Source organism: Porites lutea, chromosome 14, assembly GCF_958299795.1.
Source record: "Porites lutea chromosome 14, jaPorLute2.1, whole genome shotgun sequence".
NCBI lineage: Eukaryota > Metazoa > Cnidaria > Anthozoa > Scleractinia > Poritidae > Porites > Porites lutea.
Genome location: NC_133214.1, coordinates 16,044,735 through 16,058,772, shown reverse-complemented (window position 1 = coordinate 16,058,772; position 14,038 = coordinate 16,044,735). Strand labels below are relative to the sequence as shown.

Here is a 14,038-nt window from a genome sequence, read left to right as displayed (position 1 = left end):
GAACGTGACAAGCCACGCACAACCTCAAAATGGCCAATCGGTCCTTTCTGAGTTCCAGAAATTCTCACTTTCAAGCATTCTGGCAGAAAAGGAACTCCTTTTGCATATTTTCCATTGACAAATGGTACCCCTTTCACACACCTTTACGTTTTGAACTTTGCACCCCTTTAACTGCCTTGACTGCACTGTCTTTAAGATTTGATAAAACCTCAAACCAGTACGTTTTCTCGACCTTTTTACAGCCATAAAATCCTTCTGTTGGCCCTTTTAGGTCTTTTTACAGACCAAACTGACACAGATTTCCCTACCCTCTCATATACTTCAACTAGTGAAATCCCTACCCCTTCATAAAACTGAAGCCTGAAAATGGTACCCCTTTCTGGCGGTGCCGGCTCCCCTTGTAGGTCATAATAGGGAGTTCCCCTCCGGGTTTTGAAAAGCGGTGTGACATGATGCATGTTAATTTATCGTTTCTTACCTCCTGTACTCTAAAGTGATGCTACATTCATCATCTAAAAAAAGAGCAAAACTCAAGAAGTCCCAAACTGTTATTTCCAAAACAAAAACAAACAAACACTGAACAGACAGACAAAGAAATTGAAAACTGAGTAATTTAGAAAATTATTGCTGAAAGCCGGACTTCCTGGCCACTGAAGAAGTAAAAAAACAAACCTTAACGTTTTCGTCATGTTTGCTGTCATCTTCAGCCAGGAAAACACTGTTATTAGGTCACGCACAGGGAGCTTTGGCAATGATGACGGCAAAGAGAAACGTTTAAATCAGTTTGAAATTGTGCAACTTGTTGGGGCAACAGAATCCTGTTAGTCCTGTTACGAAGACACAAAAATTCTACAGTTCCATCCAGGACAAGCAGTTTGTCGTTGTAAAGTGTCGAGCATTACGGCCGCGTTGACGGACCTGAACACAAAGAGTGTACTGTCTAGGCGAGGTGTTGCAGCTACATGTCGCCTATTGTATTACGACCTTTCAAGAAATTTCACGTGCGAAGTCGTGCAGTGACTGTACAGAAATGTGCAAAATAAGTGTGCTGCACGTGCAGAGTCGTCAACCTGTTGTTGTTTTGCTCATCAAACCTCAAATTATTTATTGGGCGTTCTTGTTGCAGTCTCCTGATTGCAGTCGCTGTAATTGCTAGACTTTCCTACCGAATAGGGAGCTTAAGCAACGAAAGCAACTACGAGGTTAATGGCTACAAGAACGTCAAAAAAGAAACAGGTTAATACGCGAAATAACAACTCTACACGCGTAGTACACTTTTTTGAACATTTTTGTTTACAACATTCTTTGCAGTTTTGCACAACACCAACTTGAAACTACCTAATTTCATGTTTTACGGAGGACATGAACTCAAGACAAGTATTTTTTTTTCTTTCTCTGAACTTAAATCAGTACAACCCTCTCGGCCTGGCTCCAGAAACCTCAGAAAAATTCTTCAGCATTTTATGTTTAATTTTCGTGTTTTTTATACAGATGAAAAATCTCTCATAGGTGAACCGCTGGCTGATATGATATGTTACGTCACGTGAGAGTGTTTTTTGGTCAGTTGCAACAGACATTATGTAACCAACACACGGAGGAGAATTTCTAACTTGAAACATGGTAAAGACAGAAACTATGATTTCCCGCTGGAGGGATTTCCTCTCAAATAACAAAGTTTCGTGGCCAACCTACGTATTGATTTGCCTTTTTGGTCTGGGTTCGTGGGTGGCTGTGAACGGTTTATGGGTTGAACTTCCAGTTTTGGTCAAAGATTCTCCCGAGGGATGGAACCTTCCATCGTATCTGACGGTAATAATCCAGCTCGCTAATGTCGGCCCTTTGGTTTACGCCATAGGTAATCATTTTGCTCCGAAGAAAGTTCACGAAAAAACTGCAATTCCGTTCATCGTTTCAGTCGGTGCGGTTGCTTGTGCTTTGCTTGGATTCTACTGGAACAAAACAAGCTACATCGGCGGCGATAAACACAGTACAGCTCTCTTTATCCTATCCTTTTTCTTGGCTATCGTCGACTGTACTTCCTCTGTGGTCTTTCTAACTTTTATGTCGTTATTCCCTTCGTTTTATTTGAGCGCTTTATTTGTCGGGGAAACATCAAGTGGTCTGCTACCCGCTTTTGTTGCCCTTGGTCAAGGTATAGGAAGCGGAAGCGGAAGCTACAATACGACGAATGCAACCAATTCCTCATCCCATCAGCACACCGCCAAAGATGATGGTTTGAGATTTGGTCCTGAAGGTTTTTTCTTTTTCTTGTTTTCAATCATGGTTGTTTGTGGTCTGGCTTTTTTGGCATTGATTTATTTACCCGTGGCTAAAAGACAACACGTGATGAAAATCACCCTTACAAATGCACATACAAAAGAAAGTGGTGATGAAACTCAGCCTCTCTGTGAGGATTTTCCTAAACCTGCTAGGTCTGGTCATGATCCAACTACAACTCAGGACTCTTACGTAAATCCTAAACATAGCAGCTGCCAGTCAGTTAGGGATGCAATGAACCTGAAAATCATTTTTCTCCTGTGTATTCAAGCATGGATCAATTGCCTGTCAAATGGTGTATTGCCGTCAATTCAAGCTTATGCTAGTGAGCCATATGGAGACAAGACCTATCATTTAGGTAAATTCCAGGTTTTGATTTTGTCTAGTGGATTCAGATGTTTTTCCAGAAACGTCTTTACCTTGCTGAGATGCCAAATTCATTTGCCGTAACTCCCACCCTGAGGGGTGTTGGGGTTTATAGCCCCCTCCCCTCCTCAGAATCACCAGTGACCTTGATCAGGGAGGAAGTAAGGAAACAGACTATAGCATGGCTTATGAAGTACATTTTGCATGTACTGGCTTTTAATAAAAGCTCTGAAGGTCATAGGTGAAATCAAATTCATATAATCGGATCTATTTTTTGTTTACAGGTAGATGAGTTAATAACTGGGGGAGTTTATGATTGGTTCTGGGGAGGCTTATAAGTGGCAGTTTTTCTATGCCTTCAGTCCTTGACTACACTGCTTGAACATCATAACTTGGTACCTACTTTAGTTACTTTTGGGGAGCAAGCGATGGCGCAGTGATGAGAGAGCTGGCGCCATATACATGTGGGTTGAATTTGTTGTTGGTTTTCCTCCTTTGCTCCAAGAGGTTTCTCTCCAGGTACTCCGGTTTTCCCCTCTCTTCAAAAACCAACATTTCCAAATTCCAGTTTGACCAGGAATCAGGTAGACGAAGAACCACTTTGTGGATGTGCTACCTTCAAATCATTATTATTTATTTATTATTATTATTATTACTTGACATACTCCCCATCCTCCCCAAAAATGTGTTTTGGTATGCCATGCTAGAAAGCAAACGTCGCACTGGGAAGAGAAAAACAAGGAGCTCATATAATCTAAAATTGTTATCTGCTTTGGTTGTCTCCTCCCAATATGTCCCTTGTTCTCCAGCATGGCAGTTTTGTACCACCTGAATGACTTGCTGCAATAGGCATAATCTGTTGTTTCAACCTCTGCTGTTGATAAAACCAAGTTATTGTGTTTTACCAGAAACCGAGTGACACCTGTTTATTAACCTTCATCAACAGTTGCTACTTTGTCCAGTATTGCCAGTGCCCTGACTTGTTTTGCTGCATTATGGATCCCATGTTCTTCACCAACACTGGTGACCGTATTGGCCAGTATTTATACAGTTCTAAGTGGTTACATCCTCATACTTGCTTCGCTGAGCCCAACTCCTCCACTTTACAATTCAGATCTGGGAAGTGCACTTATAGTAAGTATGGATATTAATGTCTGTTTTGCTTAATTCTGGGAGGGGGTACCTTAGGAATTTTTGGATTAGGGTGGTGCCACTGGAACCCTGGAAAACTTTAATAGCCTATACCAGACCTAGTTCAGCTGAATTTTGCTACCTTTTACTAGACTTATATATATAACTGCCCAAATCTTTCCTGAGCCTAGAAGAGTCACTATTTTCCATCTATCAGTGCTTTCTTTGCTATTGTATTAAACTGAGTTAAGTGTCAATTCCTGGTTTCCTCAGTCTAAACTAGAATCTTTAACCAGTTTCCTGGAAAATAATACCCTATTCAAGACCCAAACTGTCTGATTTGTATACCCTGTCCCAGACTAAACTGCTTGCCTTTGTGAAAACCATACCTTCTGAAGTGCTACATACCTATAAATCCCAAATATAGAAGTACACCCCCCCCCCCCCCCCCTGCTTGGGGGATTTTTAGTAACTCCTTGTCCACACTTGTAAATTTCCAATTGCCTTGCCTTTTGCCAGTTGGGACTGTATAGCTAATTAACCAATGTTATGTTTCATATTTTATTTGCTTGGAACAGAGGTCATTTTTGGTCCTGTTTTGAAAAAATGTCTTTCGCTGTTTTCTTCTTGCAGATTTTCGTCAGCATCATAAGTGGTATTCTAATCAGCTTTACCAAACTGTCCATTTGTACAATAATGCGCAACCACGGTTACCGAGCATTATTCTGGTGTGGCATCAGTATACAGACAGGCTCCTTTATCGGGGCAATAGTCATGTTTCCACTCGTTAATATTTTAAAGGTTTTTCACCAGTCAAAAAGTTAATATTAGCTGACATCAGAATTATGGTAAAAAATGTATGAACTTCTGATTATTAGACCAAAGTGCTATTTGGCACACTTGATCTCAAATATTTGAATCTAATGGCATTATCCACAAAAAATTTCATCTTCAATAATAATAAAAAAATGCATTATCTGAACAAAATAACAAAAGAAAATAACGATGAGGTTAGTCTGGTTTTAAATTGGCAACAGCATGTAGAACTCCTGAAATTTCTTACGATGGTGTGAAACTAAATGTAAGAACAGTAATGTTCTAAGTGAAATATACTCTGGAATAGCATGATTTGCTACACAACAGACCTTTTTTTGTCACAATTTTATGTGGCCTCCTGCAATTCCTGCTTAATTAACCAATACTTTCTGCACCCTATCAGAAAGCCTGAAATATTACTGCAGTTATCTTTTTATTGACAACAACCAGGGGCATTTTTCAATCTTTATTAATTTGTAGCTTGATTGGCTCAATATTGAATGTAAAAATTGTGAAAAATCTTCTTACATGTGCATCAGATTTTTGGTCTATGACTTGGGTGGCTCATTTGGCTTTGGATAGGGTGCAAGCTGGTATCTTCTTGGGTGATTACAAGACAAAACAAGGTGATTACAACTACAAAACACTACACTTAGTGTACATAAAATGTTTTGTAGTTTAGATCAGTGGAAGTGAAACATGTTTGTGTCAAACGTTACTATGTTTCCCTTTCTGTGGCTGATGATGTCTTTTTTAGTAATTCATTTCAAAATGTGTGATACAACTGTAGGTGCATATGAAACAATTGAAAAAATTAAAATAATAATAAATCATCATCATCATCATCATCATCATTATGATAATGAAAGTACAGTGGAAACTCGATATAACAAAGGGTGAAGGGACTGGCAAAATTTGTTCGCTATTACGAGGTTATTTTTCACATACTTTACTATTACAGGGGTAAGGAAAATCATCTGTTAAACCGAGGACTTCTTTATATAGAGGTTCGTTATATCAAGGTTCCACTGTAGCAATAATAATGTTTATAATAAATAATTAATTTTTATTGTTCCAAAAAGAAAGGAGTACTATCACTGATTTTTTTCCTGAATAAAACAACAACTGGAACTTTTTGTTTACTTTTTCTTTGATAAATTTTATGCTATATTTACAACAGTAACCCAGTACAAACAAGTCACACTGTTCATGTCTCAGTGCTACCCACAATTTGACCTTAACCCTTTAAGCCGCAAAATCCACATGCAAATTCTCTAGTCTTGTCTCCAAACTTTTCCTCGAAGGATAAGTTGTGAGAATTTGATCAAAGATCATAGCATTTCCTTGGTGACTACTGTATCAATTCTCCTAAGCTTCTTGTCTTCACGATGTATGGAAAACGTTAGGAGAAAATTGATGTTGGTCACTATTGGAACTTGAAGGGTTTTAACATTGAAAAATGTTCATACATGTAATAATTTATAATCTACAAAACTTTGTTTAAATGTTCAAAACAGTTGTATGACCACACCGTTGAAAAATTGATGACATTAGGATACAATTAATTCCTTTTGCAAAAAATCTACTCCTTGACTGAGATTTTTAACAGATCTGGTAGGAAACTGAAGTGTGGAAGAATTGGCCTGATCGCAAATCATCGGGGTACCTTCAACGTAAAGAGCAAAATAAATGTATAATGAGATGTCGATATAACAAACCTTACCTTAGGCTTACATTTTTAAGGCCCTCAATATTTCCATGAATGGTAATTTTTTGTATCCTTTTTTCTAAAGTGGTTAAGTTTCAAAAGTATTTCAGAAGCTATTGAAAAACTGGAAAATAGATTAGAGTCATTTAAATTGAAAGACAATAAAAATTATGCAAGTCTCTAAAGTCCATTATATGCCTTCTGTTGAGATTGTTGCTTCAAAATAGTCTTGAGAGCTGAAACAAAATGCACATAACAACAACATTAATGACTTAATTTAACAAGAATTACTGTATTTTCTTTCTAAAGTATAATTCTCTCTCTTTACTTGGTAGTGAAAAGCTGAGCTGTGCTACTTGAGTTTTGGACGATGAAAATCTTTGGCCAACTTATTTCTTGCAATTACCTTGACATTTTTTAAACTTTGTTCTGCTGTAGTTTCTTAAGAAGAAAATAATTTTTTATCAACTGTTTTAAATTACTAACTATGGGACATACCTTCTTTCTCACTGTCTTCGAGGCCTCCTCTTGGAAATTCAACATCAAATGTAATATAAAGATCTCCCTTAGCGTTGTTGTTATCATAGTTTGGCATTCCTTCATCTTTCTTTTTAATACGAGCTCCTGGCCAAGTTATTTTTTCTCGCACTAAGTGTACCTGACAGGAAATTAAATAATAATAACTCAATAATAAATAACAAAAACAATCATTTAGTGGTACTACATAAATGACTTTTGTAGTGGTTCTTTGTTGACCATAATATTTATGCATCAAATTGGAATTTGAAAATGTTGGTTTTTGAGGGTAGGAGAAACTGGAGAACCCAAGGAAAAATCTCCTGGGGGCTAATGAAATGCAAGAACCAACTATATTCTCAACCCACACATGGCATCACCACTGGGATTTCGCTGGTACATGTAGGCAACTGGCCTCTTTGCTACACCATTTTAACTCACGCTTCAATCATAATCATGGTAAAGGTTATAGTGGTTGTATTATTACAGGGCTGTCATTAAGAGGTGGGGGCCGGAGATTCCCCCCCCCCCCGCTACTATGAATGTGCCCCCCTGCTACTTTCGAAGGAAAATAGAAGAAAAGTAGAACCAAAAGAAGCCCCTAGCTGTTTCATTCCCTGCCTACTTTTTGTATTCACCTGGCAACTTAAAATCTTAGTGACAACCCTGTATTAGCGACAAGATTTCAAGGCCTCAAGCCCAACCAACAAGACTAAGAGGATATGTGGGTAGCTGGAAATCATTTTTAAAATCTTAGTGACAACCCTGTATTAGCGACAAGATTTCAAGGCCTCAAGCCCAACCAACAAGACTAAGAGGATATGTGGGTAGCTGGAAATCATTTTCAATTTTGAAGTCAAACCTCCTTCTTGGTTATTTAGTGCCATGGGATGGTTTGAAACATACCAAACATTAAACATTTTGTGATTTCATGACAGAAGAATAATACTTTGCTTTAAAGCTGTGTTTGGTAAAGTTTTCAAAGAAGTTACCCAATACTTCAAAATCTCAAATAATTCAGAAAGAAAAAAATAAAAGAAATTTATGTTTAATGAGAGTCTTTATATGTGATAAAGACACAGCCAAACTTAACATCCAATTTTTAAGACCAAAATAACCCCAAACCCATAAAAATTTTGGATAAAGTGCAAGAATGAGTTGATCTATACCAGAGATTTTCAAGCCGTTCTAAAAACTCGCAGTTGTGTATTATCAGGTTTAGAAACTCTCAGCTGCTTTACCTCAAGTTTTTAAAACTGATGATACACACTACAGTACTTTTATTGCTATTCACTACTTAAGAAACAAGAAAAAAACTGGAGCAAGTCAACTTTCACAAAGACTTCTGGGTCTTTTACCAGGGATTAGCCAATGGCTGACAGGCACGTCTCCAGTAACGATTCCAGGGAAAATTACGGGATGCATTTCTGCTCAGTTCTCTTCTTGTTTCAAAAAAGGCCAATGAAGTCTTGTAACCTAAGCAATCTGACAGCTTTTATTGAAGTAGCTGTATTATAAGCAGTTTTACCTTATGTCCATCCAAATGAGCTATGTCCATCTCAAATCCATTTAAAGCATCAAGTAAAGTTATGGTCACATTTGTATATAAATCATCCCCTTTTCTTTTAAAACTATCATGTCTGTTGAGGCAAACAAACAGTGTGTTCAAGCATTCTTACTTGGGCAGTTCTGACATGGGATGGGTTCTACATATCAATAATAAATTTCATTGATCAGTTCAACAAATATGTAGTTTCTTGGTTTCGCTGATAATTCAATCACCGGATGAAATGCGCTGTACCATTAGCTTGAAAAGACATTCAACAATGTCTACACCACAAAATTACAATAGATAACACATTTCTACAACAACAACATCAAGCCTTCTGAAGCAGTATAAAAAATAATATAAGAAACAATTTCCCAACAAAACTGATACAGTGCCGCCCCACAGTGGAGATTTCTGACGCCAACACTGGTTTCCCTGCAAAATCACATCTCAGAAACGAGCGCATAAATTCCATACTGATGAAGCGTCACGACCAGATCTTGGTAGTGCTTCTGATTGGTTGAAGCAAATTTCCCAGATGGCACGAAAATGTAGGTTCTTACTTGTGGGCTAGTGCCACAATGAAAAGGTTTCGGATCAATTTAGGTTTTAGCGAAAATGCCCACCTACCCCTCCCCTAGGCTAACATCAACAGATACTTCTCACTTAGGGCACAATAATGATGGCTTAGGGGAGGGGTAGGTGGGAAGTTTCCCAGAAACCTGAATTGATCGAAGGTTTCCAGGAGGCTACATTATGCAGCAAGAAAAATCTATAATTATGCACTACAAATTAAACGATCAAAAACAAACTGCGTGCGATTGATACCTTAATTCTCTGATAATGAATTTCAGATCACCGGGTTCACCATCAATGTGAGGCTCACCTGCAAAATAATAAATAAAGGAATAACAGAGATATTGAGCATCAGTTCTAAATACTACACAATTAAACAGGAATTTGAAAATGTTTGAATTTTGTGGATGCTTAATGCAGACAATGTTTTGAATTTCAAACAAATTCTCCTAATTAAAGCTTTATTTTATGGCTCAAAGCCCCAATATCCACCTAACAATTCTCTTGACTGACCTCCATACAATTCCTCTAGGAATTAGTTGAGAGAATTTGAGAAAAAAGATCAAAACATTTTCCCTTTGGTAATTGTCTTCTTTATTCTCGTAACATTTTCTAATGTTGGTAAACAACAACTGCTGTTGATCACTCTTGAAATTTAAAGGTATAAAGAGTAACTTAACAATATTATATACTCACCCTCTGCAATGAATGGATACTCCTGGCCATCACGCATACCAGGCTCTACCTCAACTTCTAAGAGTTTCTCTTTTGTAACCATAGTGACGGCAGGACACTCATCACAGATGTCAACTGGAGACATTTGGAACCTTCCAGGCCCTAATTGTGTTGTTCTCATCTCCTGTCGACAGTTGCACTTCCTTGTTCCTGGAACTGTCTGTTTAACTGGTTTAAATCGCAATACCTGGGTGGCATGGGAAAAAATTTAAATAACAGTATATTGATTCAAATAGGAGCAATCAGGGCCCAGTTGATCAAATGTTGGATAGTGCTATCCACAGGACAAATCACTACCCAGCGGAAAAGTATTAGGGAAGCCAATATTGTGCTATCCACTAGACAGAGATTTATCCAGTGAATAGCATTATCCACCTTTTGATTCAACAAGGAGCAATCAGCTGTCAAAAGCTGGGCACTACCTGGCAGCTGTTGTTGGAAGTGTTATGCTCCTCCCACAAAAACCACAGAAACTTCATGAAAAATGACAGCCTGTGTGGCAGACACTCCAACTGGTCCTTTCCTGTACACGACAATTTGGGTGCAATAGAACACACGGGGCATGCAAGGGAGGGCAGAGCAAGGAAATGGGGGGGGCGGGTGGGGGAAAGGAAGCCATTTTGCTAGAAACACATGGTAAACGAGAGTCTTTTGAATGAAAATAAGGCGAAATAAGGTGGTTGTTACCAGCAAAAAAAGGGACCACTCTAAAATTAAGAGGCCAAATAACTTTCTTAAAAATCATGAATTTTCTCGACTCACAGTGAAACTCCCAAAAAATGCCCCTAGATTTTCTTCTATGTCAAATGCAGTAAATTAAGGATATTTATGGTATAATTCTCTTCTATTGACTTTAGAAATCACCTCTATAAAGTTGCCATTATAAAGCTCTTCTAGCGTGACCTCCAGATCCATTACAATGTCGCTTCCACGGGGAATTTCCCTTTCATGAGAATGTTGGGCGCCATCGAAATGAAAGCCAAACCCTCCAAAGAAACTGTGAATGCCAAATGAAAAATAGCATGATATCATTAACATGAACAGATAAACCTGTGAGCAATTCCTTGGCCTTGCATTGAAAAATTGTTCCAAAAATGTTTATTGTGTCTGAGAGCTCGTATTGTTTCTTGAATTAATTCAGGGTTCGCAAATACGCCAAATTTGGCATATTTTATGCCAAAATTGTTCAGATGACTCCACTGAGGTTACAGAGGGAGTCATGTCGACTCCAGAAATTTTTGGTAACAAACAGGGAGCCACTCCCATTGTGAGTATCCCTCACAATAGTGTATACATGCCACGTGCTGGAAAGTCTGAAAATGGCTTTTTTCGTTGTGATACTTGACTCCAAATATTCCAAAATGACTCCAAAATTTGTGAAGCAGAAGTCACACTGACTCCATTCATCAACAAAATTTGCAAACCCTGTAATTTTTTAATCTTTTAATTTGCATAACGCCATCCTTGGTAATATTGCAGTCCACAAGACCAAGATTCAGTCAGTCCCCATCATTCCTCGACTCTGCATCAACATCCACAAGATATCTTGTATGTCAAACAGGGTATTCATTAGGCATCGGAGATTGGAGAATTCCCCGTTTACTACGCTGAATTCTCTGGCTAACGTTCAATAGCTTAAGGCTATTTTTACTCAGATGTGGGCCTCTTTCAAATATTCTCCTGTAACGTTACACCTTTCTCGTGCTACTAGAAATCTTAATGAAAACCCTGGTCATACAGTTGTAGAACTTGACACTACGATACCTTGAGAATGGGTCAAAAGGATCTCCTCCACCACTCTGCATATTTTTAAGTCCTTCTTCTCCATGATTATCATACACCTTTCTCCTCTCATCATCAGTTAATACCTTCAGGTAGAATGACACACATTCAGTCCAGTTGAGTCCAATAATAAAATTTTCATTTTGCCATAATTCTATAATAAATACTCTTACTGTAAATCCAGTATTCTAATTTATTAGCTGATATGTTTGTAGAAGGTAAATTCTGTTCTCAGTTAAATAGGTATTCAACTTAGTTTGTTTCAAAATTTTCTCCATTTCTTAGAGCCTAAGTATTGATGGAAGACAAGGAAAATTCCAGTTTATAACTGAGAATGGATTTTCAATAAAACAGATGGAGTGGAGAAAAGCTGAGGTTTTTATGTTAAGATACAATAATGTATGCCTAGAAAACAATCAAAAACTGCCTGTTCATTAGGTTAAATTCTAGTATTTTTGTTTACAACCTGTTGGCTTCGTCAGGTTATAATTAACTTGGAACTTTGGTATACCAAGTTTCCTAACTGCCGAAAAAAGTATATTGATTTTGCTTTCAAATAATTGTATTGTTACATAGACAGTAGAGTAAGTGGAAAATGCTGCACACATGCTCTAACTAGCTAGATTATATGTAAATTTCATTTGCTACTCAAAATTACAAGCCCAAAACAGATTGGGTGGGGAGAAGCACTTTGCGGCAATAAACACAAAGAATAGTTGTGTAGGAGACTTCATTCTTTAATGATTCTTTTATAAAGACCTTTTCTCCACTTTTGGTTCCCTTTGCACACAGTATGACCTCTTTCCTCAAAAGAATCACAAAATTATAGAACTTTTATTTCTATACATGCTTGCTTGCTTGCTTGGGCCATTTGCACTATTATCATTTTTTTTTTCTTCCATGAGAATAAAAAAGACAAGAGTAACTCATTGTCACTCATTTAATCAACAAGTATTCAAAACAGTACTTAAAATTTCCTAAATGCCAGGAAATTAAAAGCCATGTTGTATCTTTTCCATGAAACCAACTGAAAGACTTTGCGTGTGTGACATCTTGTTTACACGTACAGGCCACATTGCTACAAAGTGGACCAATGACAGATCGACACCTTGAGCGATTTGCATAATACAAAATAATAATTTGACTAACTTCTCTGAGAATTTTATGATGCTAAAAATCGAAACTGATACATAAAAGCCTGAATTTTCGTCACGATAAATAATATTGAAACATTGAGTAAGTTTATTTCATTGGGTACAGTGCCACATTTACTGTGCAAGCATTGTGTAAAAAAAAAAAACTTCAGTTTAAATACGACGTCTGTTGACAAATGGGTTGCACGAAAGCAAAAATAATTCATCGGTTTGAATTAAGAACGTCAGCAAGATAACTGAAAAATCAGTTCGTTCTGTCATTAAAAAAATGAAAGCTGTGAAAGCAAGCTGTCGTTTGAAATATTCAATGGTTTACCTTGAAGTTTTCTTGTACATAAAAATAAAAGTTCAAGTTTCAAGCTGACAACCACCTGTGTCGGGCACCTAAACATTTTCATTTAGCCCGGTTTTTAAAGTTAAAATACTTTTACACCGAACCAACTTGAAGGCATAATATGTTGCCAAATAGGATCTATATTCTCTGCATCTCGGATTTTAAAAAACGTGGAGTCGTATAGAAAACTGCTTGAATAATTCACTGCATGGCTTCCATTGCGGATTGAATTTCTGGAAGTCTAAACGATTAAATTAACACTGGTGAAATATATATTTTGATAACAAACCTCATATGCAGCACTTAAATCCTGAAATCTCTCCTGCGCTTGAGGGTCATCCTTATTTTTATCAGGGTGCCACTTCATCGCCAATTTTCTGTAAGCTCGCTTGATTTGGTTTTTGTTGGCGTCTCGAGGGACGCCTAGAATCGTGTAAAAATCTCTCCTGCAGAAACAAAAGTAGAACCAAAACATCACACATGATAGGCCAAGAAAATACATACCAAAACTGAAGAAAACGTATTCCATACCCAGCTAAAATCTGCAAACAGCAAGATAAAACTAGGAGAGACAGGAAATACACGTGGAATTCCGCCATTTTACCGGCAATTTTTTTGGTAGAAACGATGCTAATGGATTCTGGGAAATGGAATGAGTTGCGGGAACGATCCCTCGGGATTGCTTGTCCGAGCAAAGCTTACCGAGTACTGGGGAGACCTTTAAATGTTTTTAGTTTCTGGAAAAAAAGAGAGAAAAAGAACTGACTTTTCCTTTTTTTCTGTTTCGGGAATGACTGTAAACTTACATAGTACATGTACAGGAGCCGATTACCCTGACTTGTACCACTGATGGTGTATTTCGCCATCGGCTGTAGAACCAAAGTCACTGGAAAAATTTGTTCGCTGTAACGAGGTTTCGTTATATCGAGGTTCTTTTTCATGTATTTCAATATTGGGGTGTAAAGGAAATCGATCGTTTTACCAAGGACTTCGTTATATAGAGGTCCGTTCATCGAGGTTCCCGGCTGTATTTGCCCGGGGGTATTCCTGGGAATTCTTAGCAAGGGTGTGCCCCCCGGTTCTCCCTAACCCTA

General features: G+C 37.8%; 2 protein-coding genes across 2 annotated transcripts; one reads left to right on the top strand and one right to left on the bottom strand.

Moving 5' to 3' along the window:
• Positions 1-1,584: 1,584 nt before the first annotated feature.
• Positions 1,585-5,707, top strand: LOC140924468 (solute carrier family 52, riboflavin transporter, member 3-B-like). The gene is made up of 3 exons (XM_073374494.1): positions 1,585-2,635; positions 3,590-3,777; positions 4,408-5,707. The coding sequence occupies exons 1-3, from the start codon at positions 1,618-1,620 to the stop codon at positions 4,597-4,599; spliced, it is 1,398 nt and encodes a 465-aa protein (XP_073230595.1). The 5' UTR covers positions 1,585-1,617; the 3' UTR covers positions 4,600-5,707.
• A 759-nt stretch (positions 5,708-6,466) lies between these two features.
• On the bottom strand, positions 6,467-13,555 carry LOC140924470 (dnaJ homolog subfamily B member 11-like). Its single transcript, XM_073374495.1, has 9 exons — positions 13,476-13,555; positions 13,234-13,390; positions 11,439-11,542; positions 10,539-10,671; positions 9,636-9,861; positions 9,192-9,249; positions 8,343-8,454; positions 6,797-6,956; positions 6,467-6,534 (listed from the first exon to the last, which is right to left on the bottom strand). Exons 1-9 carry the CDS (start codon positions 13,541-13,543, stop codon positions 6,479-6,481), a joined length of 1,074 nt encoding a protein of 357 aa, XP_073230596.1. The 5' UTR covers positions 13,544-13,555; the 3' UTR covers positions 6,467-6,478.
• Between the last annotated feature and the right edge of the window lie 483 nt (positions 13,556-14,038).

Excerpts from the sequence above, each read along its gene's own strand:
- LOC140924470 (XM_073374495.1), bottom strand. The coding sequence starts at position 13,543 with ATGGCGGAATTCCACGTGTATTTCCTGTCTCTCCTAGTTTTATCTTGC. Across the intron at positions 9,250-9,635 it reads GTATCCATTCATTGCAGAGG|GTGAGCCTCACATTGATGGT; the intron begins GTGAGTATATAA and ends ATTATTTTGCAG. Across the intron at positions 8,455-9,191 it reads TTCATTATCAGAGAATTAAG|ACATGATAGTTTTAAAAGAA; the intron begins GTATCAATCGCA and ends TTGCCTCAACAG.
- LOC140924468 (XM_073374494.1), top strand. The coding sequence starts at position 1,618 with ATGGTAAAGACAGAAACTATGATTTCCCGCTGGAGGGATTTCCTCTCA. Across the intron at positions 2,636-3,589 it reads AGACAAGACCTATCATTTAG|TTGCTACTTTGTCCAGTATT; the intron begins GTAAATTCCAGG and ends CTTCATCAACAG. Across the intron at positions 3,778-4,407 it reads ATCTGGGAAGTGCACTTATA|ATTTTCGTCAGCATCATAAG; the intron begins GTAAGTATGGAT and ends TTCTTCTTGCAG.